The following is a 26,260-nucleotide window of genomic DNA, read 5'->3' on the forward strand; positions in this document are numbered from 1 at the left end:
TTCCATCACTGTTTGTATAGGAGCCAAGACTTCTAGCTAAACTCTAGACGTCTACTGGAAGATTCTGAAGAAGAAAGAAAAAGAAAGTTTAATAATGCATGGCAACTGGCCATTGAAAGTGCAGTCGGAGTCATTCAAGAAATACCTAGTTTTAAAAATATAAGATTCTTAAGTGAATGAATATTTGTAAATTACAATTTCAAAAATTACTCAACCTGTATAGACTAATAAAATATTTATCAATCTGAATAAAGGATACCAACGTTACTGAAGTATATACCCAAACTTCAGATGTACCTGAGAAAGAACCATGCCTTTTTTTTCTTCTAATGACTGTAGCTACTGCATTATGCATACTTCTCCAGACTTTTCTTTTTTTTTTTTTTTTTAAGCTTTTAGCACTGCTATAGGCATGTCAGGGAAACTATGGACGAGGCTCCATGAACTGCTCCCTGGATTCAACATATGTGATATAACACAGGCACACATGCATGTCCAAGTAACACCCTCTTAGGATGCATACAACTTTCCCTTTTCAAGAGAATATTAGCTATGGCCTCACTGACATTTAGGGAGACTTAGAGCAGGGAAGATGCTATTCCCTGAAAAGAAATCATTATTTGTACCCCTTTTTCCACTCATCCCCAAGAGATTGCCCAATTCTACATCAACTAAGACCTTCAAGAGAGGACAGTTTTCTTTTTTTTTTTTGAGACAGAGTCTCACTCTGTCGCCTAGGCTGGAGTGCGGTGGCGCAATCTCAGCTTACTGCAAGCTCTGCCTCCCGGGTTCATGCCATTCTCCTGCTGCAGCCTCCCGAGTAGCTGAGACTGCAGGCGCCCGCCACCACGCCCGGCTAATTTTTTGGTTTTTTAGTAGAGATGGTGTTTCATTGTGTTAGCCAGGATGGTCTCGATCTCCTGACCTTGTGATCTGCCCGCCTCAGCCTCCCAAAGTGCTGGGATTACAGGTGTGAGCCACTGCGCCCGGCCTGAGAGGACAGTTTTCTAACCCTAGTGGCCAAGATTCACTGTTGTAAGTGACCCCAATGGCTCTTCCCAACTGTTGTCTAGGTTTGCAGGCCAGCAAAGAGCTTTTCCAGTGGGTTAGAAGACTTGTTCTCTCCTGTCATCAAGAATCTGACCATCGTTTGTTCCCTCTCTCCAGAGAAATGGCACACATTGTGTTAAGCAAGGCAGCTACAGTCCTAAAGAATACATATGCCTCAGATGCGCATAGCAGCTGGCTATGTGTTCATCCTCCCCTCACTTAAATAAAGTACTCCTCCTTGGACCTCTAGGCTGACAGTTCCAGGCAGCTCGTTAGTCCCATTAGTGGCCCTCAGTGTAGCTCAGGCTCCATCCTTGCCCTGCAGCACCTTAGGGAACGACGGCCCTCCTGTTTGGTTTAGAATGCTCATATTCTCATTTATTCAAGTATATTTTAGTTGCAAATGTATCTGTTAACTGGATGAATTGGGAACATAACGAAAATATGAATTGGATTTTTAAAATCTTTGTATCCCGAGCATCTAGTGTTTGCCTAAATTCCTTCAGAACACAGTCATAAACAGGAAGCCCTTGGGTCAAATTCAGTTTGTCCTCACAATGTTTTGTTTCTGAACTGTTTATTGAAGTGTATGTTACAAAAAAAAATATCATAATGGTACAACTCAATTAATTTTTACAAAATGACCCCAATCAAGAAATCCCAGCCTCATACTCCATTCTCATACATCCAGAATCCTTCCTTATACTCCTCAAGTCACAGCCTGAGTTCAGCACCACAGGTTATTTCCTGAACTTTATATAAATGGAATCATACTGTGCATTCTGTTTTGCATCTGGCTTTTTTCATTCAGTGACATGCTTTTGAGATCCATTCGTGTCATTGTGATACACAGTAGTTCTTTCTTGTCACTGTGTAGTATTCTCATATATGAATAAGCCACAAATTGTTTATATATTCAACTAGATTAATTACCTTTTGGAGAGGTACTATGAACGTTCCTCAATCTGTCATTTGGGGGTCATGTGTATGTATTTTTGTTAGGTGAACTTGCTGTATTTAAAAATAAGATTTCAACTTCTCTTTAAAAATTAGGTTTTGCCAGTCCGTGATTTCTGGTTTTGCATGGCAACTGTTGTCTCTGGGACATGTGTTTTTCTCTTCTATACTCACAGGATGTTGTCCACGTCACCCACCCAAGCCACTCCTCAGTCGAGTTGCCTGCATGGCCTTTCTGGGTGCAGTTTTGCCACCCATATCTAGAGAGATGGGAGGCAGTTCCTGTAAGATTGTGTTTCTAAAGATATGTTACAGCTACTTTTCCTTCTCCCCACCATGAGACTTAAGCTAGTCTTCCTCTGATATTTTGCTTCGATCTTTGGTCAGAGGGCCTAGGGAAAGAAATAGGCCCTGGAATAAGATGCTGGGGTTAGGGGTAGTATATTTGGCTTATTCACTCTGTTCTGCAGATAATGTGGTAGAGGTGCAGGCCTCGGCACAACCCTCCACCGTCTTGGGGCTGTGGCATGGAAAGCTTTGCCTCACCTTTGCCAGAGATGGTGCAGCAGGCATGAACATGCCATCTGGGAAGAAACTGGAGTTTATCCCCACCCTTTTCCAGGTTATCATTCCAAATGAAACAGTGAAATACTCTTAAGTGTTGTGAAGAGAAAAGTCTTCCATTTTTGTTTCCTAAAGGGGTCCTATGGAGGGGACCTAGTTCTTTTCTCCATGCTTGTTTGTTGTTTTTTTTTATTGTTTTATTTTTGCCTCATTGAGCCTTGGTCTAAATATTGAAGAACTAATTGCATTGTAACAGTATATTTAGGAATCACAAGTAATTTACATTATGTTGCAAACACAAAGATAAATTACAAAACTGAAAAAGTAATATTCTCAGTACTGACAGTTTATGAATAAAAATATTGATTGCCATAAAAGGAACTTTAATGCAAATTTATTTTCCTTTGGCTTTATATATGCTAACGATTGTGAAAATAAAAATAAATTGCCTAATCTAAGCTCTCATATGATTTCTCACTCCCTTTCCAGAACTTCTCCTGGTCTAGACATGGACAGCAGTAGTCAAAGTCCAAACACAAATAAGAACAGGGGAGGACCTTGGAAACTGTCTCATGCAAATAAAAGATTGATTGATTGACAGAGTCTCACTGTGTCACCCATGCTGGAATGCAGTGGTACAATCATACCTCAAACTCCTGGGCTAAAGCAATCCTCCCACCTCGGCCCCCCAAAGTGCTGAGATTACAGGTGGGAACCACCCGCACACAGTCCAAATGAAAAGGTTTGATAGGTGAGGCAGGAGCTATAGGAGCAGCATGTGTCAGGAGTATATTGTGGGGCACACACACCTGCCAAAAAGTAGGCAGTTTGAATTTTCTGATGTTCTTTTGCCAGTCTCTGGTGTCCTTCACATTCTAAATGAATTGGAATAGATTGTACAATGTTCTCTTACAGTAGTAGCTACAAGAAAGGCTGTCCACCAATCCATTCATTCAACAAATAGTGTCAGTGCTATGGAGAGAAGCAGGATAGGGGTGGGGGTGTCAGGGGTGCCCTCCCTGTCAGGTGACAGTCACAAGACCTGAGGGCTGTGAGGGAGTTAGCCGTGCCATGCAAACACCCACTTTAAGAATGTTCTAGGCCACTGAATCCTAGGATGTAAATACGCATAACATAGGGTTTTTTGTATAGTAGATGCTTAAAAAAGCTTCTGTGAAGGGATACATGATTAAGATTTCATGGGTTTTAATGTTCAAGTGTCCCTCATGGTGGACTAGGCACTTCTGTTTCTAATGAATTTATTTTATACTGTAGGTTGTGACCCAGGGGCAGTATTCAACTTGCAGATTATTTGGAGCATATAGTATTTTTAAAAACCAGGACATTTGATATCGAAGTCCAAATTTACAATGTATTTTGAAAAATATGAGCTGGAAAAACTGACCCTGACGTCCTATGTAGCAGCAATTTGCTGAGCACGTAGGCCCTCCATGGTTCTCTGCTGCCCTGACCTCCTCTTACCCTCTCCTCACAGCTCTTCTGTTGCAGGGACTGGCTTCTGCTGTGTCATGTGGCTGAGCTCACTCTGTCATCCTACTTGAAATTTCTAGTTCTGAAAAATGAATTATAATAAATTGTCACTAAATGTTCATTCCATTGAATTTATGAAAAATGAAGGACTTATACAACTTTGTTTATTATATTTTGCATGTGTCAATTTTTTTTTTTTTTTTTTTTTTTGAGACAGAGTCTCGCTCTGTCGCCCAGGCTGGAGGGCAGTGGCATAATCTCAGCTCACTGCAACCTCTGCCTCCTGGGTTTAAGCAATTCTCCTGCCTCAGCCTCCTGAGTAGCTGGGATTACAGGTGCAGGCCACCACGCCTGGCTAATTTTTGTATTTTTAGTAGAGACGGGGTTTTGCCATGTTGGCCAGGCTGGTCTCGAGCTCCTGACCTCAGGTGATCCGCTCGCCTCGGCCTCCCAAAGTGCTAGGATTACAGGCGTGTGCCACCGCACCTAGCTGTGTCAAATATTTTTAGTGAATGTCTGAAGTCAGTTCGCTTTGAGGAATCTGTGCAAGTAATGGTTTTGTTTTAAATAAATTTCTTACCTCTTTCCACTGAGCAGACCTGAGAGCAGTGAGCACATCTGATTTCCAGATCTGTGTTTCTAAATACTGTTTCCCACTAAGGGAACCAGGACTCCTTGGAGAAATGGCCCATAACAGGTCTGGGCCAGAGAAGTAAAGGTGTCTGAAAAAGTTTTCTTATACCAAGAAATGTGAAAGTTTGCAGTGTTTACCAAGGACTCAGAAAAGGAACACAGAGGCCACCATGAAGGGACAGTTTGAGCATCTCAAAAAGAATAAAAACAGTGGATTATAACACATACGGTACTAAATCCTTTTTATAATAACAGAGAAAAGAGGGTTAAAAGGATCAGAGTTTTTCCTTACAGAAGAATGTCAACTAATGAATGCAGAAGGAATAACAGAAAATCACCACAGTGAAACCTCCAATATAATAACTGATTTAAGGGAAGATAATCAAGGGAAGCTAAAACAATTAAGTCAGCGTCGGCAACACAGTGAGATCCTGTCTCTACAAAAAATAAAATAGACCAGACATGGTGGCACACACCTATAGTCCCAGCTACTGGGGAGGCTGAGGTGGGAGAATCCCTTGAGGCTGGGAGGTCGAGGCTTTAGCAATCATACGACTGCACTCCAGCCTGGGTGACAAAGCCAGACCCTGTCTCAAAAAATAAATAAACATATAAAACCATTAAGTGAAAGTTTGCTCGATAGCAAGAAACTGTACTTTGAGTACCCATACAACCATTATGTTTTTCACTTTCAGTACAGCATTCAGTAAATTACTTGAGCTAGTCAGCGCTTTATTATAAAATCGGCTTTGTGTTAGATGATTTTGCCAACTGAAGAATAATATAGTATTCTGAGCACATGTATATAGCTTAGGCCGAGCTATGACATTAGATAAAGTTTAGGTGTACTAAATGCGTTTTGACCTATGATATTTTCAACTTATGGTGGATTTATCAGAATGTAACCCATCATAAGTCAGGGAGCATCTGTATTATTCATTGGTGAATATAAGTGAAGGGTATGTAGATGCTCATTGTGAACTTAAACTTTTCTGTGGCCTTGAAAATATTACCACATAAAGGGGGAATAAATGCTAAATAATTAGAGCAGATAAGGCAGTTTGCCTTAAATTAACTTTAACTCTGATTTATCCTTCACTCTAGTGAAATATTTACTGCCAAATTTATTTTAAGTTAACAGGGATTCTTAACTTGGGTATATGAATACTTAGAGAATTTGTGGAAAGACTTTATGAGTCTTTTGATACATGCCAAGTGTTTTTATATATGTATTTTTCCGCATAGAGGATCCATTATAGCTTTCACCATATTTTCAAAGGGTTAAGAACTGCTGCCCTAGAATAGATTTACAGTTTATAATGTATTCTTTTTTCTGAGTGTCACAATACTAGTTAAATTCACTTTCCAAGTGATTCACATATAAATTTGATATTTGTGAATGTAATTCCCAGTTTAGGCAAAACAATGAACCTTCAGCAGATTACAACTTATAAAAAGATTTGCCTATATCAGTTGACAGTTTAATGTAAGTTTATTTGACCACAGAGATTCTGTTACTTAGAAACACACCAGGACATTTTAATAACATGATGTATTCCTTTTCTTTTCCAAACTAATACGTATTTAGTGTAATCACATGTTATTTTTAATACAGTCCTGCTTTCCCTTGCGTGGAGTCACATTCTTCACATTTTATACAAAGGAAAAAATATGCTAGACTAAGTTTTGATTTTATCCATTTTCATATAGAAAAGGGAACATAACTTCACAGAAGAAATGGTCATGCCTTTATGATTTAGTTGTATCACCACTAAAAATTTACTTACTGAGTTTAGAACATTTATTCCTTTGCAAATAACAGTATGTGACAGACTGAATTCCAACCGGGCTTACAGTCTCAAATGCTCGTGTTCACCTTGTAATAAAAGACATGTCATAAGCTGAAGCCTTATTTAAGACATGTAGAATCAAACATGGACTAATTCAGGATTACACAGTTTGCAGTAGATTTTCCTCTGAAAACCTTTTACAAATGCCTCTGATTCTGTTGGACTAGTTTCAATTGAGCTGATGGTCATAGGGCCAGAAATGAATAGGACAGGAACAAACTTGCTAGGGAAGCCTCTGCCCAAAGTTTGCCACGTGGGCTACAGATGGAAAGGCCTGGGTTTGCCAGTGCAGACTGTCTTGCTATACCGTTGGTGACTCATTCAGTGGTTATTTCTAAGGGAAGAATTCATTTATAGGACAGGCTCATTGATCAGATACTTCTCTAGTTTGGCTGACTGTTTTAAATACAATTTTCCCCCTTTTTAGGTATTATAAGTAATCACAGTGAATCACACAGATCAAACTTAATTTGCTTTCCTATGGTCAGGATTTTTTTTTTTTTTTAAATCTTATGATGACATGTCATTTACACTCTTTGAGTTCCAGTTTCCTCACCCGCTCCCTCAACCTGGAGATCCTGCTCAGATGTTCGTGTATACCGTGGTTCACTCTGTTCCGTGCCATGGACGTGATCATATAGTAACACAGTAGAAAGGCAGTCAAACTCAGATTTTGTTGTTAATTTCCCACCTACTCCTCAGGAAAGCCACGCTGTTGCCAAGGCTGCAGGGTCCCCGCTGGACCCCCACTGGCCCACAGAGTCCAAGGGGTTTACTGCTGGCCCTTTACAGAGCATGTGTGCAGAGCCCTGTCTTAGTGTACTAGACCCACTCCTTTTTCCACTATATTTCGTACCAATCTAAGAAATCAGTTATTTTAAATAATTTTCACCATACTCAGAGGCCTGGAAGCCTTGAGCAAGTTAAGTAACTTCCTGCTCACCAGTTTCCTGTAGTCTGTCCCTGGAAACTTTGACACTCACCTTTATTATGTCTACCCTGTGCCCAGCACCTCCACAGGATATCAACTTGTTTAGTCTTCCCATCAGCCCTGGGAGGCAGATGTTTTTGTGCACGAAGAAACTAGAACTGTAAGTAACTTGGCCAGGTCCATGGCTAGTACTGATTCTAGTTCAGAGCCAAGATACTCATTATTGTTTTTTTAACTACAAGAGATGAATCTCCATGATTCACAGACTTTGGGGGCTTAAGGCCCGTAATGGTCATTTGGTGTTAAGTTAGAGCTGGGCAGAAACTTCTTTTCATGGGCACTTTTAATATTTTTGAATTTTAAGTCTATCAAGGATCTGAATTTACGTTCAACCATGGATAGATAAATAGTTCAGTCATCTGTCAGTCTGTAAATGTTTCTGCCATGAGGACCTTTTCTATCCTTTTTCTAAATAAGGGAAAGAGGTGGAATCAATATCATAAAGGGTTTTACTCCGCCCTTTGAAGTTTCACTTCAACAGCAGAATTTGAGTATTTCATTCTTTTAAGTCAGCATCTTAGGAACATAGTAATTTATGGTATGTTTAAATGATGGCTTTGGAAGGCATAGTCAGTGTTGCTATTATGCAGAGCAATCAGATTGATTACTAAGTATTACCAGTTGTCAAAGCATAACTTAATTGTTTAAAAAATATACTTAGCTTTCTGAGGTCCTTGTCAGAAATGTTAATAACATAAATGATTCCCTTTTACTTTTGTAACCCTGTATAAATCTTTTTCTGCTCAGTTTCTAAGTTTTTCTGTGAAAATCCTTAAATTTTGCAGGTTCCTTTCTTTTCTATTTAGAAGTAATGTCAACTTTGGATAATATCAACTCTTTGGGTAATATAACTCCTAAGCTGAACCAGTTTTGACTGGGAGATAAAGGAGATAGAACTCTTTATTCAAGAGCCATTTTAGTACCTACTTTGCACAAAATTCAGGGGTTTAAGAAATGAGTTGTCTCTGTTCTGTTAAATTTTACAGTCTTTTTGGAGAAACGAGTTATACCCCTCAACCCAGCTACTGTACAACACCCATGTACACAAAAAAGTAATCAATACCTAACTAATAATTCCAGATAATCATTATGTAGGACCTAACTAATAACACTAGAGAGATAATCACTACAGACCTACCTAATAATACCAGATCTGTCCTGGGCAGAGGCACAGGCACTGAATAGTGGGGGTTTTGTGGGGCTGGGGGTCTTGAGGAGCTAGGCTTTTAAGTGCAGTTCATCCTGTGCTTGGAAGCTGGCTCTGTAAGGTGAAAGGCTCAAGTCAGATGGAGACTGCAATGAACTTGGCTTCTGTGTCCCTCTCTTAAAGTTGAGGGCCGGTGCCCATCAGAGATTGGCCCAACTGCCCTTCTCTTTTAGGCCCCTTCAGGTATATGTCCTTGCCTGTGCATTCAGCTTTGACCCCATACCTTCCCGTCTTTACTGTCCTCTTCTTGTCTTGCCTGACCCCCATGGTGACACTCCAAGTTCAGCATTCTCTCACAGATGGCCCCTGGCTCTCAACTCCTCAGCAGCATTATGAGAATCAGAGCAGTTTCTTCTTTAGTCCCTTCTTTTCTGTGTGCCCCTTATCTGACAAGATAACTATTCACTGAATTCCTTTTGGTGTCTCTTGTATCTGTGCTGTGAAGGCTCTCTCTTTCTAGATTTTTGCAATGAGTAATCCTTTTTTCTTTCTTAAACTACTGCTTTCATGGAACACTTCTTGCTTCAGCATTTTTCAGTGGTATACTGCATTTCTCATCGCCTTGAATCTGGACTAATTCCTGGCCTGAGGAGCCCTTGTCTTGCCTCTCCTTTCCTGCCATAGTGAGGCTAGACTCCTGACCAATGAGCCCAGACGTGAGTCCCTCCATCTGCTTCCCTCACTGATTCACATTCCTGTTTCAAGGTCCATTGATCTTTCTCCTCTGAACTACGTGTATGTGTTGTATAGTTTAGTGTTAATTATATCCTGTATTATATCATAGTCATCTTTTGTTACTCCCCACCTAAATTAGTCAAATTAGAGAAACCGTTTTTGCCTGAAGCACTATGCTTAACACAAATATGCTGCCAAAAATTTGGGGTTTTATCTTTTAGCTATATACCTGTAATTTGTGGATTGAATTTTCGTATACTTACGCTGAGTCTAAAATAATCTTAAAACAAACATTGTCATAATTTGTTAACATTTCCAAGTCAATTTAAAGATTTATACTACATATTATTAAACAGTTACTGGAATAATTATGTGTGAGTGGGAATAATCATCTTGATGACCGCTGGAGGTGTCCATGACAACTAGAGGACACTGTGCATATTTCAACTGTACAACATTGTGGGTAGTTTTTTTTTTGTTTTAATGAAAGCAGTCATCTTAAGGAGTAATTAACTTTGACTTAATGAGAATGGCTTCTAAGGAGATGTACGTGGAGCCATTTGATGATGCCATTTGAAGGAGAGGTGGTTTTGAGTATCTTCCTCCCCTCGTTGGCAACACCTGCCATACCACATTACCTATACCCTCCGGTTGAGCCTCAGCCACCCAGGTTCGGACCTTTTATTAGGCAGCCTGCCACTCTTGGGTCCCCTAGACTTTCTATCCAAATTCTAAGGGAGAGACAGCTTGGTTCAGCAGGAGGAGCACCAGCCTCAGAGTCAGAAGATGCAGGGGAAGTCCAGACTCAGCGACATATTCCCTGTTGTTCTCATGTGCCACCTGCCCTCGCTGAGCCCCAGCGTCATCACCTGCCCTGCAGGGAGGTTGGTGAGCTTGCAGCACTGTGCTCGTTCCTACAGAAGCTTGTTGACTAGCCATTTAAGGCAGTCAGGGGCCCAGCAGTCTGCTCAGGGCTAATCTCACCCCACTGCACTGGTGCTCAGAAGGAAAAACAGGCAGCCTCTTCCTAAGGCCAAGCCTCTTCAGCCTAGATGCTCCAGGAATGTAGGTGGAGCTGGAGAAAGGGAAGAGAAGGCTGCATGTTCTTGATGGATTTTAAAACCTAGTGTGCCATTTAGATAGTACCTAGTTTGTTGATTGTAAGAAGAAAAGGGGGATGGGAGTCAACACTTTCTGATGAGAGCAAAGCTGCTTTGTTTGAAGAGAGAGGTCTGTTCACTTCCTTATCAGTGACATGAAACCCCTGATGAACCCTGTCTGAAAACCACTGATCTGTCCCAAACATGTTATTTTATAATTGAATCAAATGAATCCCAAAGAAGTAAAATGACTGCATAATTATTGGAGAGCAAGATGGGCTCCCAAGTCTCTTGGTTCCTGGTGTAGTTATTTCCTTATACCAGGTTCTGTATGTCTTTCACTAAATAATTTCTTTAGTGCTGCTTATAATATTCTTATTGATAATAAGCCAAATCTCAAAATTATGCTGTTCCTTATATATATATGCAAAAACAAGACACACCATTAATATTTTTAGACCATGGCTAGACCAGGACTTCTTTAGTGTATATGTGTATTAGTAATTATAGTGTAATTTTTGAAGCCAAACAGAACATCTGTTTTTTAGTACATTATATTGTGAAGAGTATTTGCTATAAGGACATTTATCACTTTTTTATGGAATTAAAACTTCCCATCCAGAACATCATGAAATTTCAGGGCTGAACAAGTTCCATGCTAGCCATATTTTAAAAATTATAAAATCAGTAGAAGTAAATACAACTTCCACTTAAGAAAAAAGCTTCAATCGGTCATTCTGATTTTCATTTTTCTTTGGGATTCTGCTGCCAGAGCAGAGTTGAGAAGAGACATGCACAGCAAGCCCACAGTGTGTCTGCTCCACAGGCACGGGTCTGAATCTGCTGTTACTCCAGGCCGTTGAGGGTGGCTGTAGTCTCCTGGCGGCCCTCAGGCCCCAGTGTGCTCATCGCATTGTCACCCATTTTTCTGACTGCACAGCACTTGCCTGCTTACTTAATTGTCTGCTTGATTTCCTGCTTATTGCCTCTACCAGAGAGGAAAGGCTGCATCTGATCTGTTTGTCACTGTCTCTAGAACAGCATCTGAAACACAGCTGAATAAAGTCAGAGTAAGAAATGAATAAATGAATGGTTCAGTATCTGACTCTGTGTCATCCCAAGATGCTAGTTCTGCTGATTCACCTTATTCAGTTTGAGCCCCCTTTAATACTAATTTTGTTTACAGCTTAGATTGCCTTAAACTATTTATGTCAATGCATTTATAGTCATACATCAAGAAGTATTGCACAAGGGTTCTTATTAAATGGATGTGTAACCTTATCTTCTTGTTTTTACCTGTCTCTTAAATTCAACTTGGCCAATTTAAAATTAGTAATGTTCTTTCATTCCTAAACTGATTACGAAGCTCAACTTTTGTTCCATAAAATTCTGTTTTTTTTTCCTAACAACCTTCTTTAAGTCATTGACCCTTGAGTCTAACAGTTATCTTCATATTATTATTGTTGTTCATGTTATAATCTCTGAATCCTGTCTATTAAGAAAGTAGGCTTAGAAGTAACATTATGGAATAAGTCTGGCCTGGTGCAGTGACTCACGCCTATAATCCCAGCACTTTGGGAGGCCAAGGCGGTCTTATCACAAGGTCAAGAGATCGAGACCATCCTGGCCAACGTGGTAAAACCCCGTCTCTACTAAAAATACAAAAATTAGCCAGGCGTGGTGGTGCATGCCTATAGTCCCAGCTACTCAGGAGGCTGAAGCAGGAGAATCGCTTGAACCCAGGAGGCAGAGGTTGCAGTGAGCCGAAATTGCACCACTGCACTCCAGCCTGGCGACAGAGTGACACTCTGTCTTAAAAAAAAAAAAAAAAAGTCAGGTAGCGTGATGCCTCCAGCTTTGTTCTTTTGGCTTAGGATTGACTTGGCGATGCGGGCTCTTTTTTGGTTCCGTATGAACTTTAAAGTAGTTTTTTCCAATTCTGTGAAGAAAGTCATTGGTAGCTTGATGAGGATGGCATTGAATCTATAAATTACCTTGGGCGGTGTGGCCATTTTCACGATATTGATTCTTCCTACCCATGAGCATGGAATGTTCTTCCATTTGTTTGTATCCTCTTTTATTTCATTGAGCAGTGGTTTATAGTTCTCCTTGAAGAGGTCCTTCACATCCCTTGTAAGTTGGATTCCTAGGTATTTTATTCTCTTTGAAGCAATTGTGAATGGGAGTTCACTCATGATTTGGCTCTCTGTTTGTCTGTTATTGGTGTATAAGAATGCTTGTGATTTTTGCACATTGATTTTGTATCAAGTCAATCCTAAGCCAAAAGAACAAAGCTGGAGGCATCACGCTACCTGACTTCAAACTATACTACAAGGCTACAGTAACCAAAACAGCATGGTACTGGTACCAAAACAGAGATATAGATCAATGGAACAGAACAGAGCCCTCAGAAATAATGCCGCATATCTACAACCATCTGATCTTTGACAAACCTGACAAAAACAAGAAATGAGGAAACGATTCCCTATTTAATAAATGGTGCTGGGAAAACTGGCTAGCCATATGTAGAAAGCTGAAACTGGATCCCTTCCTTACACCTTGTACAAAAACTAATTCAAGATGGATTAAAGACTTATATGTTAGACCTAAAACCATAAAAACCCTAGAAGAAAACCTAGGCAATACCATTGAGGACATAGGCATGGGCAAGGACTTCATGTCTAGAACATCAAAAGCAATGGCAACCAAAGCCAAAATTGACAAATGGGATCTAATTAATTAAACTAAAGAGCTTCTGCACAGCAAAAGAAACTGCCATCAGAGTGAACAGGCAACCTACAAAATGGGAGAAAATTTTTGCAACCTACTCATCTGACAAAGGGCTAATATCCAGAATCTACAATGAACTCAAACAAATTTACAAGAAAAAAAAACAACCCCATCAAAAAGTGGGCGAAGGATATGAATAGATACTTCTCAAAAGAAGACATTTATGCAGCCAAAAAACACATGAAAAGATGCTCATCATCACTGTCCATCAGAGAAATGCAAATCAAAACCACAGTGAGATACCATCTCACACCAGTTAGAATGACCATCATTAAAAAGTCAGGAAACAACAGGTGCTGGAGAGGATGTGGAGAAATAGGAACACTTTTACACTGTTGGTGGGACTGTAAACTAGTTCAACCATTGTGGAAGTCAGTGTGGCGATTCCTCAGGGATCTAGAACTAGAAATACCATTTGACCCAGCCATTCCATTACTGGGTATATACCCAAAGGATTATAAATCATGCTGCTATGAAGACATATGCACACGTATGTTTATTGCAGCACTATTCACAATAGCAAAGACTTGGAACCAACCCAAATGTCCAGCAATGATAGACTGGATTAAGAAAATGTGGCACATATACACCACGGAATACTATGCAGCCATAAAAAAGGATGAGTTCATGTCCTTTGTAGGGACATGGATGAAACTGGAAACCATCATTCTCAGTAAACTATCGCAAGGACAAAAAACCAAACACCACATGTTCTCACTCGTAGGTGGGAATTGAACAATGGAGAACTCATGGACACAGGAAGGGGAGCATCACACTCTGGGGACTGTTGTGGGGTGGGGGGAGGGGGGAGGGATAGCATTAGGAGATATACCTAATGCTAAATGACGAGTTAATGGGTGCAGCACACCAATATGGCACATGGATACATATGTAACAAACCTGCACATTGTGCACATGTATCCTAAAACTTAAAGTATAATAATAATAAAATTTTTTTTAAAAAGGCAAAAAAAAAAAAAAAAACTTGTCTCTCAACATTGGTTCAGCCAAGAAAAAAAGAAGGAAGGAAGGAAATAAAGGAATGTTTTAACCATTAATGTTATGAATGTTGTCTTTCATAAAATCTGTAGAAAATAAATTACTAAAAAGTAAAAAAAAAAAAAGAACATGGAATAAGTCAAACTTTTCACACTTATGAAACTGAAAGTCACCCATGAAATTGTCAATCATGGTTGGCTATGCTGGTTCCTCTCAGTTTTATATGAGATAATAACTGCATTCATCATCCATACCATACTTTCCAAAATGCTTTACATTCTTTTCTGGTTCTTATAATAGCTTTGTGAAATGGGGATGGAAGGTTCCTAGAGTGGTGAAAGAACTATTAAATGATTAAATAACTAAAGCTTAAAAAATTAGAGAAACCTATGCAATGAGGCCAACACTGGCACTTAAGTTCCTAGCCGAGACATAAAACTGAGAATAACAAAAGAAGTCAGCATAGTTTCTATATGTGTCTTATAAATTACTTTAGCAATACAAAGATAAAAGATCATTATGTTAAAAAATTTTAATATATGGTTTTGGTAGGGCCAATACATAGTAAAGACATAGCTTTATTTCAATTGAACTGAATAAAGTGATATATTTCAGTAAATTAAGGCAAAGGAGATAGATGCTGTGACCAGTGGTGCAAAATTTTTCAAAAATTTATACATTAGATTTACCTTTACAAGGTTATAGTCAAGAATAATTAATTTGTATTTTAAGCAAACTCTACTGCTTTTCAAAAAAATGTTTTAATCTTGAGTGAAGAATAGTGAAGGTAATCTTAATATGCTGTTTAACTTTAAAAAATAATTTTAGAATTATAGAAAAGTTTCAAAAATATAATAGAACTTATGCACACCCTTCTCCCAGCTTTCCTTAATGTTAACAATGTACATAACCATAATATGATTTTCAAAACCAGGAAATTAACATTACAGTAGTGTTTTAATTTTACCATGTAATTAATGGAAGAAATGAAAGCTACCCCAATACTCAGTTATATTTATACCAGTAATTATAGCACAGGGCCTTACAAGAAATTAACAAATTATTGTTTTAACAGAATAATAAACAACACTTATTCATAAATTCTGCCTGCTTTTTTTGTTGTCATTATGCTTCTTAATCTTGAACCAAAAGATACATAATTTTTAAAGGGACTTACAGAGTTCTCAGCTAACACCAGTACTCAAGTTGATTATAAAGGCTGTGTTTATTTTGTTCCAGACTCTTCTGGTCTAACTCAGTGTGCGTAATATCCTATTCTAGTGAGATGGCCTCTTTCTAGAGGTGGGAAACTGAGAGATTTTACCTTTACTATTAATAAAACTCCTAGAGACTACACCTTTTAGGTATATTTTGGTTGTTCATCTGTGTATTAGTGAATCAGGTGGACTAGCATATAATGATACTGAGTATAACAGGAGGATTATGTCTCTCTTATTAATGACAAATGCAGCTACTACAAATACATGAATAAAGTTTATAAACAGCAAAGGAAAACTTGGAATTACTTGATGTTTTGTGGTTTAAGAACAATACTTGAATATGATCTTATGCATGAAAATGTGTAAGATGGTATTTCTCTAATTTTAATATAATTGTTTTCAAGATGAAGATGTTCCAGATTTGAGTCATCATCCTCTTCAGCATTGCAAATTTCTTCTGGAAGAATGTTCCTAAGGAAAAATAGACATGCAAGTCACGCATGGTCCAAGTAATAATCTGCCTTCATTTAGGAGTTAAGTTTAACATTTGTTAAAAAAATTTTGTTCTTAAAATAAAGTTGGATCCTTATATTATAGACCAGAATAAATTCCAACTACGTCAAAGATCCAAATGTGAAAGATGAAGCCATAGAAGCACCAGAACAGACTGTGGTCACACCCCCTGACTCGGGAGATTCTTCCTATATGTGATTTGAAAACCAGAAGCACTGAATGAAAAGATTTAAAATTTACTGCCAGTTTTAAAAAGAAAGTGCAAAGTTAAACAACATGACAAAGAAGGAGAAGGTAACTTATATTGCAGATACAAAGGCTTCCTAAGAATCTAGGAGGAAAATGGAAAATGCTCAATTTCATTCATAAGAAAAATGTAAATTGAAACTTTACTGGCATACCACTTTTTATTTATAAGGTTTGCAAAAAAAAAAAAAAAAAAACCCAAAAGCTCATTAACATATTCTAATAGTGAGCCTGGACCCATTAAATACCTCTGAAGGGAATGCAAAATGGTGCACCCTCTCTAGAGAGGAATTTGGTGATATCTAGCAAAATTACATATGCACTTTACCCTTTGCACTCTGCATTCTCACTCCTAGGATTTTATCCCAAAGTTAAACTGGAAAAAAAACAAAATGACATTTATACAAACTTATCTTTTGTGGCATTATGTTTAGTAGTAAGAGTGGAAACACATGTCTATCAATATGGAAGCGATTGAATAAAATATAGTATATCTGCATAATATTCAGTTATGAAAAGGAATGAAGAAATTCTCTACATACTGATGGGGAGTGATATACTGATACTTTTAAAAAGTAAAGGGTAGGCTGGGCACGGTGGCTCACACCTGTCATCCCAGCACTTTGGGAGGCCAAGACGAGTGGATCACCTGAGGTCAGGAGTTCAAGACCAGCCTGACCAACATGGAGAAACCCCATCTCTACTGAAAATAAAAAATTAGCCAGGCATGGTGGCATATCCTTATACTCCCAGCTACTTGGGAGACTGAGGCAAGAGAATCGCTTGAACTTGGGAGGTGGAGGTTGCAGTGAGCTGAGATCACGTCATTGCACTCCTGCCTGGGCGACAAGAGTGAAACTCTGTCTCAAAAAAAAAAAAAAGAAAAGAAAAAAGAAAAAAAGCAAAGGGTAGAAAAAATACAAATACCCCATAAGGTTTGGTTTTTTTGACCCATCCAAATCTCATGTTGAAATTTGATCCCCAGTGTTGGAGGTGGTGCTTAATGGGAGGTGTTTGGGTCATGGGGGCAGGTCACTCATGAATAGATTAATATCCTCTCTAGGATCAGGGGAGTGAGTAAGTTCTTCTTCTATTAATTCCCATAAGAGCTGGTTGTTAAAAAAAAAAAAAAAAAAGTCTGGCACCTCCCCATTCTTTTTTGCCTCCTCTCTTGCCATGTAATCTCTACACACTCCATCTCCCCTTCCACCATGAGTGGAAGCAGCCTGAAGGCCCTCACCAGATGCAGATGCCAGTGTCGTGCTACTTGCACAGCCTGAAGAACCATGAGCCAAATAAACCTTTTCTCTTTTTAAATTACCCAGCCTTCGGCATGATTTTATAGCATCAGAATTGGACTAAGACATATATAGAGAGAAAACTGCCCTTTTGTGTAATAACTTGTATAATAATTATGGATGAGGATGAGGAAATATGTATATGTATGTAGGCTTTTGTTTGCAAAAATAAATACTGGAAGGATAAACTAGAAATTTAAAAATTTAACCTATGGGAAGGATCATATAGTGTATAAAAGACAATCATAGAAGTAAGACTTCTCTTAATTCAACTTCTTATACAGTTTTGACTTTGGAATTATAAATATTTAATACAGTCAAAAATAATATTAATTCAAAAAGAAAAAAGCAATTTCTAAAAACCAAAAATAAACTAAATAACATGTCTGAATATTAAGTTGTTGACATATTACAGAGGAAACCACTGTATTTCAGCTGTACATCTTTAGTGGAACTTATTCTAAAGACAAATAGAGCTACTAAAAAATAATAAACTTAAAGCTTTTATTATTAGCAGTAATAATGTCATTTTTGAAATAATTGTTTACATATTGTAAGATCATCCAAGTTAATATTGTTGGGATCCTAGATTTTCAGTGTAAGAGAAACAAGTTTTAATAAAAGAAATTAATATTCAATTATGTTAAATTTGATTTGGGAATGTCAGTCTGAACTTACTTTCTTTTCAAAATACGGAATTTCCTGGCAGTCCACTGAAAGGCCCCAAAACAATAGCAACACAATTGAAAGGACCACGTCTGGTTCCCACTTGGGGCTTCTCAATACTATGCCCCAAAGAAAGAGGCCAGGCTCTTTGGAGGAAGGTCTGCAGTAGGGAATGCAGAAAGTAAGCCTGAGGCCCACGTGTGCCCAAAAGCAAGTAAGCCAACACAAGAGCCAGTTTGAATGGCGACCATTGTCCAGATGACTGCAACTGATTGCAACATAACTGCTTACATGAAAGCCTAAGTGTATATTGATTCACCAGAAAAAGAGAGAACCCTAAAACAAAATAAAGCAAAAACATTTAAGCTCCAACTTCTTACTCCCACTGGTGGTTTGAAGGAAAGAACTGAGCTTTTTTCTTGCCTTTCAAAGTGACAAAGCAGCCCTAGTTGATGAGCAAAAAATGTTTTACAGAGGAATTCCAGCGAATAAGCATGAGAAGCATGGCAAAAATAGAAATTCATCATTTTGTTACCCCTAATGAAATAAGAATTCAAACAACATTCATCTGTGAGTGAAACCATTGGTTCAATGATGGAGGAGTAAATTTGTCTTAGGAGATACCAGGCTGTGACCACCTCAATCCACTGATCAATTTTAGAATCACAAAAGGTGGGACAAACATTAGACGCCTTCTGATGCAATGCAGTATGAAGCATATGGCACAACCTGTGAAGTATTTTTGCCAACAAATTTTGAAACTGAATTTTACAAAGCCCTCCCAAACCCCCATCTCTTCCTCCAGTACCTTTAAAAACACGAACTTTTCTGTGTTTTTGTTTTGTTTTTGTAGGCATTTAGTTTATTTGGACTTTTAGAGAAGGGGAAAGACTAAGAGACATAATTCTCAGGGACAGAACAACAGGTTATTGTCTCCCTCACTGCCAATGATAAAGACCTTACTAACAAAATATTCTGGATTAATTCTCAACACACTCATGCCATCTAGGCAGGAGTGATGATTCAGTATATAAGCTGAACACATGCAGAAAAATGTATTCCCAAAAGTAGAGAAAGTGAGTCTCAATAAATGTATTCAGAAATCTGACTTCAGAAAAATCTAGATAGAAGCAGTTTTAATTTTAGCATATATTTAGGTTTTATGCTCTATAGATTAGTTTTATTTTTTTACACATGGAGGTGGGAGTAGTAACATAATCTATTGCTTTGAAGACTCATTTGAACCTGTCTCAAATTCTAAGTGTTATATATAATAATCGTTAATTTTTTGTTGTTGTTTTTTTTTTGAGATGGAGTCTCACTCTGTCACCCAGGCTGGAGTGCAGTGGCACAATCCTGGCTCACTGCAACCTCTGCCTCCCAGGTTCAAACAATTCTCCCACCTCAGCCTCCCAAGTAGCTGGCATTACAGACACGCACCACCATGCCCTACTAATTTTTGTATTTTTAGTAGAAATGAGGTTTCACCATGTTGTCCAGGCTGGCCTCGAACTCTTGAACTCAGGTGATCTACCCGCCTTGGTGTCCCAAAGTGCTGGAATTACAGGCGTGAGCCACTGCACGTGGCCAAAAGACGTTTTAACTATGGAAATTTATAAACGTGCAAAAGTAGGAAAAACTTGTAATGAATCCTCACATTCCTGTCATACACTTTCAGTAATTACTAACATTTGCCAATCTTGTTTAATCCAGCCCCTTAGCACCATTTTTTTTTTTCCTTAACGTAAATCCCAGATATCATGTCACGGTTGTTTTATCATACATTTTGCCAACCAAAATTTAAACAGATACTTGAAAAAGCCAAAATTTACCGTATCTTGTTGTTGTTCAGCCTCAGAAAATGTAGTGCTTTCATTTCTTGTATCCCAGGTGGTATAGATTTTAAGTCATTGTGATCCAGAAATAATTCTCTCAGGGAATGATATGCCCCATAGAAAGAGACGCGGTCCATGCCATCATCAGCAAGTTTGTTAAATGACAGGTACAAGTATTCCAGGCCTGGTTCCATGTGGCCAAACACATAGCCAGGGATCCGTTCAATCTGGTTCCCAAGGAGTACGAGGTGCAGCAAGGACTTGGGTAGATAGGAGGGAACGTGATAGAGCTTGTTGTAGGAGAGATCAATGGATTCTAGATTTCTGCAGCAAAGAAAAAAGTACACAGGGTAGGGACATCAGGATGGTGATCATCAGCTCTAAATTTTGATAAAGCCAGTCTTGATACTGGTCCATTTTCCTATAAGCACCCAGTTTGTAGTGATGATTCCAAATAGGAACTTTTCCAGGTACAGCCAGCCCTAGTCTCTTGCACCAAGGTGCATGTCCTTACCGGTGTGCCATACTGCCTCCCAGCTATGTGAGTCCATGCAAGAGGAGCATCAAAGACTAGGAGGGAGAAACTCATATCCCTAGAGGCAATACTGAGGCCCAAAGACTAAAATATTTGTAAGGTTGATGTGTTGAATCCAAAATGAAATCCCATGAATCCCAGCATACATCTAAATGCCTATCTGTAAAGTTGTCTCTGGTTCCAGCAAGGAAGTTTGGTTTGTTTGGCTTGTTTTGGTTCCCCTTCCCCTACATTTTCATTCCACATTTGATTTGGTGACCTGGCACACCTGAGACTTGAGGCGAGCCTGAGGGATCTAGAAAATGCTGTTAATCATCTAGAAGATCTGGGAAGTGTGGTGAACTCACTGGCTTGTTTTAGGAGCCCCACCTGAGTCCCCTAAGGCTTCTGCCCCACACCCTCTTTTCACCTGATGAAGACTCCTCTGCCCACAGTGGACTCAGTGCCACATGCTGCTGAGCCCAGTTGGCCTCTCCATCCTGCTTCTGAATGACACGTGTCCCAGGCTGTGCTACTTAGGCACATAGTTCCAGGACACGCAATCCCAGATCCCAGTTGTCTGCTGGATTTGCTGCAGGGCTTGCTTCTGACTCCCTCCCCCTTCACTGAGAGCTACAGCCAGAGGCTGCTGATGCTTGTCCAGGAAGACAGAGTCTAGTTTTGGCCTCCACTGTTAGGCCAAGCATTCTTCAGTCTATTTTGTAAGAGTTGAGGTGAAGAAATAGTTTGGAGAATAGAAGGCTGTGTAGTGTAGGAGAACAGGCCTGGGCTCTGGAGCCTGGTGCTTCCACCTAATAATGAGGAGAAGGAGTATGGCAGATATCTTTCTCACTGTGTGCAGGGGATTATCTCATTCAAACCTCCTGACAACCTGTGAAGTAGACAGAGCTAGAAGTGGCATTTGACCACTAGTGGGCAGACCTTGAAGTCAGACAGCTGGGGCTCAGTTCTTGCTAGCTCAGCACTTGGCATATGATATGGTGTCCAGTATGCAGTATGGTGACAACAACAGTAGTTACCACAATAATCCTAACACCAGTCATGCAATGCACAGGTTGGAAACTGCATGAAGTAGCCCACTTTGGGGATAGGGTAAGGGTTCACTAAGAAACAATTCTGTCTCCGAGCCCTTCAGTATCATCACCTCCCTCACTTAACCCATTCCCAGTTTTCATACTCTGTTTAATAATAGCTAGAGGAAGAAATAGTTCAATAAAATTTAAATTGTAGCATGTACTTACTCTTGATTTATCCAGGCTAAAGGAGCAATCCTATTTTCTTCAATTTTGTTGTAACGTAGTACAATGACATTGATCTTTCTGGTATGATTGAAACAAATTTCAGTTATTTCTTCAATTTGGTTATTTTCTAGGTATAATTCCTATAATTAAGAGAAAAGACTATTATTTTTCCTTTGTGTTAGTTGATATGTTCAATTTCATGGAGACTAAAATAGTGACATAGACTATTATGATTAGTATTATCTAAAGAGTCTTTTACTGCTCTTTCAAGTAAGCTCATATTTTTAAGTTGTCTTTTTTTTTTTGAGACAGGGTCTCACTTTGTCGCATAGGATGGAGTGCAGTGGCACAAACACGGCTCACTGCAGCCTTGACCTCCCAGGCTCAAGTGACCCTACCACCTCAGTCCCACAAGTGACTGAGACTACAGGTATGCACCACCAAGCCTGGCTAATTTTTGTATTTTTTGTAGAGACAGGGTCTCACCATGTTGCTCAGGCTGGTCTCGAACTCCTAAGCTCAAGTGATCTACCCGCCTTGGCCTCCCAAAGTGCTGGAATTACAGGAAAGTTGTCAAATTTTATAACTAATTAGTAAAATAAAACACACTGTCATGGTTATGGAATCAAGTGAATTTTATTTAAAATGTATTAGCCATAATATGTTGCAAGAAATGGCATACCATAATAATTATACAAGGCTGTCTACTGTATAATACTTATTCACATAAATTATCTCATTTGGGCTTTAAAACTCTGAAAAGTAGACAGAAATTATTATCGCTACTTACCAGTGGAGTTAAGTTGGGCCTGGAGAGACAGGGAGGCTCACCCGTCGTTACGTGACTAATGCTGAGAGGGGCTTGTCCTAGCTGAGCCTCCAGCTCCCAGGCTGCCTGTTTCCTACTATTTCATGTGGTCTATAATATTTTAGGCTCATGTTTTTAGATTTGCTTTTGTTATAATTAATTTAATTAAAGTTAATTAAAAGCCTTAATTTACAACCAAGGAGAAGTTTTCTAGAACTGTTAATAAGTTTTTAATAGCTAGCTGCCTTCAAGTTAAGTTTAGTTGGCATTAGAGGGAGTTTTTCACTAAAGGATCTGCATTATAAAAATTCTCCTTGTTCTCTTGTTAGAATTCAGAGGTAAAACTGGCATATATCTTTAGTGTCACCTTCTATTCCACCTGTGAGAATTTCCCTCTTTGTTAATTTTGGTATTTGTTAGAAATTAATAAAGCAATTTTCAACTTTTTGCTTTTACCTGCATATGTATTTAGGAGGTGAGCTAGATCAGTAAGAGACTAGTTAAATAAATCCTGGCACACCTGTCCATATGTTGAAAACTCTGCAGCTGTAGGAAACAATGACATGAGACAGCCTTGAGGCTGCATGGTTAAGTGAGGCAGGTGTACAGCAGTGGCTTTAGAAGGATTTGTAGTGTGTGCCATGCATTTGCGCGCTTGTATGCTCAGTGCTTTCCAGACTGGTAGGAGTGGGTCCCTTTGGAGAGAGAGAGAGACGCCAGTATGGGAAGCTCAGGCTTGGAGTGGGGCACATTGCTCTTTTGTATTATCATCATTGTGTATGTATGTGTTTTAACATGTGTATGCATTATCTATTTAAATTTTAATTTTTTAATTATTAATTTCTGGCCCTGCCCCACAAAGAATCTGACTTAGCATGTCTGGGATAGGTCCAAGAGTCTGTATTTCTTAAGAACCCAGGAGATTCTGATGGAAAGCCAGGTACTGATAAATGTCAGTGTTACATAACTCCGTCGCTTAATCTGGAAATAGGAAGAAGAGGAAGGGTGGTAGCCATGACAGCCACATAAGATCACAATAGATGACCCTCTTTTCTGGCTTGCTGGGGCTGCAGCCGGAGGATGTTCCATCCCGACTTCTGGCTGGATGATCATGTGGTATAGGAGAAACGGAACTTAGTGAGGAAACCTGGGTTCCCACAGGGTCTGCCAGTACGTATAGACTCTCTGGACCTCAGTGTTCTTTTTGGCGGGCAGGGTGGGGTGTGGTTTGTAGAGACAGAGTCTCTCTGTGTTGCCCAGGCTGGAGTGTAGTGGTACGATCCTAGCTTACTGCAGCCTCAAACTCCTGGGCTCAAGTGATCCTCCACCGCAGCCTCCTGAGCAGCTACGACTACAGGTGTGCACCATCACGCCTGGCTAATTTTTTTTTAATACATTTTTTTAGAGACAGCGTCTCACTATGTTGCCCAGGCTACTCTCGAACTCCTGGCCTCAAGCCATCTTCCTGCCTCAGCCTCCCAGAGTACTGGGATTACTGGCGTGAGCCACTGCACGGTCCACCTCAGTGTTTTTAATGCAGGAAATGAGAGGTGTTGACATTAATCAGCCAAAGACCCCCAGGAGCACATCCTGCAGCAAGGAGACCACACATCTGGGGACCTGTGGGGCATCTCTAGAGGATAATGAAGCAAGGCTGGCGTTTGGGGCCTGGAGTTAGTCACAGGACAGTTTTGGTAGGAATTGGGTCAAAACTTGTAAGCTACAGAGTTGCTGTAACAGTCAGAGACCTTTTTTGTACAACACTTGTATCCATGCAAGTTACTGTTAGGTCAGAGTGTCTGTGGTTTTGCCTGGAATTTGTGAGTGGACACTTTGTTATGGTTAATACCTGTTTGAGCTTCTGTGATAAGCCTCACATTCTGGATTGGGACAGTTTACACTGTCTTGAGAGTCAGAGTACCTCATGGAAGTTGTGGTTTCATTTAAATTCTCAGTTCCTTTCTCCTATTTCCCCCAGCAGCTATCAGAAATACCATTTTTCACTTTATCAGGTGTCTCTACTAGTAATTATAATTTCGATTCAGAATTTTGTATTGCTTGAAGAAAAAACAATGCTTAATTTATAGGAAATTATGTATACAGCATGAAACTAGAGTTTAATTTACATCACAATAGTCTTAAAATATATTTTGTTGTAGTATACCATATTTCAAATATAATACATCTAAAACACTAAAAAAAAATTGTTACCTCAATAGAACCAGGAAGACCCTGCGGTATAATTCTAAATTTATTTTTTCCCAGACGCAAGTAGGCTAGGCTCTTCAAAGGTTTGAAAGCTAAAGGATTGACATTGGCTTCACTGAGATTGTTTCCTTCCAATTCTAAGGTGACCAATTGATTTAAGTCTATAAAAAATAAAAGTATTAGAATATTAGGATAATTGAAAAACCATGCAAATTTTTGTAGCCTTTTGAAATGTCATGTGAAATGGCCAGTTTATTTGGAGGGCAAATACAGTTTTTTTTAAACCTTTGTATCCTCCTATAAAGCCTTTTCCTAAGTACTTTGTACATCCCAGATACTCAATTCAACCAGGACTAAATGCATGGTCCAGTAGTGAGGCAGATCCGAAAAAAATCATTGAAATGCTAGGTGCTAACAATATGTGTAAGGAACAGAAGCAAGAGAGAACAGAGGGAGGAAGATAGGAAACAGAGGCAGAGGAGTTTCCATAGAAATTGTAGTGGCTGAACAGGGATTTGGAATTCAGGTAGGAAAGGAATAGAAAGTTGTGGACAGTCACTGGAAACATTGCAAAGACATAGATGTATGAAGTGGCAGCATAATAGGCAATGGGGTGGGTGGAAGTTTAATGCAATGAATGATTTCTTTTTCTAGGACACAGAAAAGAACACTTTCCCTGGCTCACCCTCAGTCTCTGAACAAGGGAGTGAGAAGTAAACCAGAGCAGTGAATTCCCATCATAGTTACTCACTTCTTGGCACGGACCGCAGCCAAAGGGAAGCTTTGAAAGACTGATGATCAAAAATTCTCCACGCATTCAGATTGAACTAGCAAGAAAGGCCTTTATACAAACAAGTTTTTTCTACTTTGTTTCTACTAGTCTCAGGAGTGGTATGATCCAGGTCAAATGGAAGTTCCGTGCTGCAAAACGGACAGCTCAGCAATGATAATACCCAAAGGCATCTGAGTCAGAGGCTCAGGGTGTGGCCAAAGTTCCCAGATTAGGGGATGTTTTCTATTCAACCCCCTTCATGGGCATTGCACCGCATGCCATGTGGGACTCAGTTCTGCTCTTAGGCAACAGCAAAGATGGTTGCATCAGGAATAGAAATAATAAATGCTGGAAGATTAAAAGAAGAAAAAGCAGTGTAGATGTGAGTGGTATGAAAGTGCCAGGCTGGCCGGGCATGGTGGCTTAAGCCTGTAATCCCAGCACTTTGGGAGGCCGAGGCAGGCGGATCACGAGGTCAGGAGATCGAGACCATCCTGGCTAACACGGTGAAACCCCGTCTCTACTAAAAATACAAAAAATTAGCCGGGTGTGGTGGTGGGCGCCTGTAGTCCCAGCTACTCGGGAGGCTGAGGCAGGAGAATGGCGTGAAC

General features: G+C 39.5%; 2 protein-coding genes across 3 annotated transcripts in view; one reads left to right on the top strand and one right to left on the bottom strand.

The window, feature by feature from the left end:
- CENPP (centromere protein P) overlaps positions 1–26,260 on the top strand; it is a 294,971-nt gene that overhangs the window by 164,800 nt on the left and 103,911 nt on the right. The gene's annotated exons all lie outside the window — the stretch shown is intronic.
- The window catches only part of ECM2 (extracellular matrix protein 2), a 42,428-nt gene continuing 30,534 nt past the window's right edge, over positions 14,367–26,260 (bottom strand). For both annotated transcript variants that reach the window (XM_058444751.1, XM_032164521.2), the window contains exons 7-10: positions 24,881–25,038; positions 21,862–22,001; positions 20,083–20,409; positions 14,367–15,998 (exon numbers count right to left, since the gene is read on the bottom strand). In XM_058444751.1, the coding sequence (XP_058300734.1) occupies positions 15,830–15,998; positions 20,083–20,409; positions 21,862–22,001; positions 24,881–25,038 (794 nt within the window). In that variant the 3' untranslated portion in view covers positions 14,367–15,829. The remainder of the gene's footprint in view (positions 15,999–20,082; positions 20,410–21,861; positions 22,002–24,880; positions 25,039–26,260) is intronic.

The sequence above is a fragment of the Hylobates moloch genome, unplaced genomic scaffold (genome assembly GCF_009828535.3).
Source record: "Hylobates moloch isolate HMO894 unplaced genomic scaffold, HMol_V3 SCAFFOLD_10, whole genome shotgun sequence".
In the NCBI taxonomy this organism is placed as follows: domain Eukaryota; kingdom Metazoa; phylum Chordata; class Mammalia; order Primates; family Hylobatidae; genus Hylobates; species Hylobates moloch.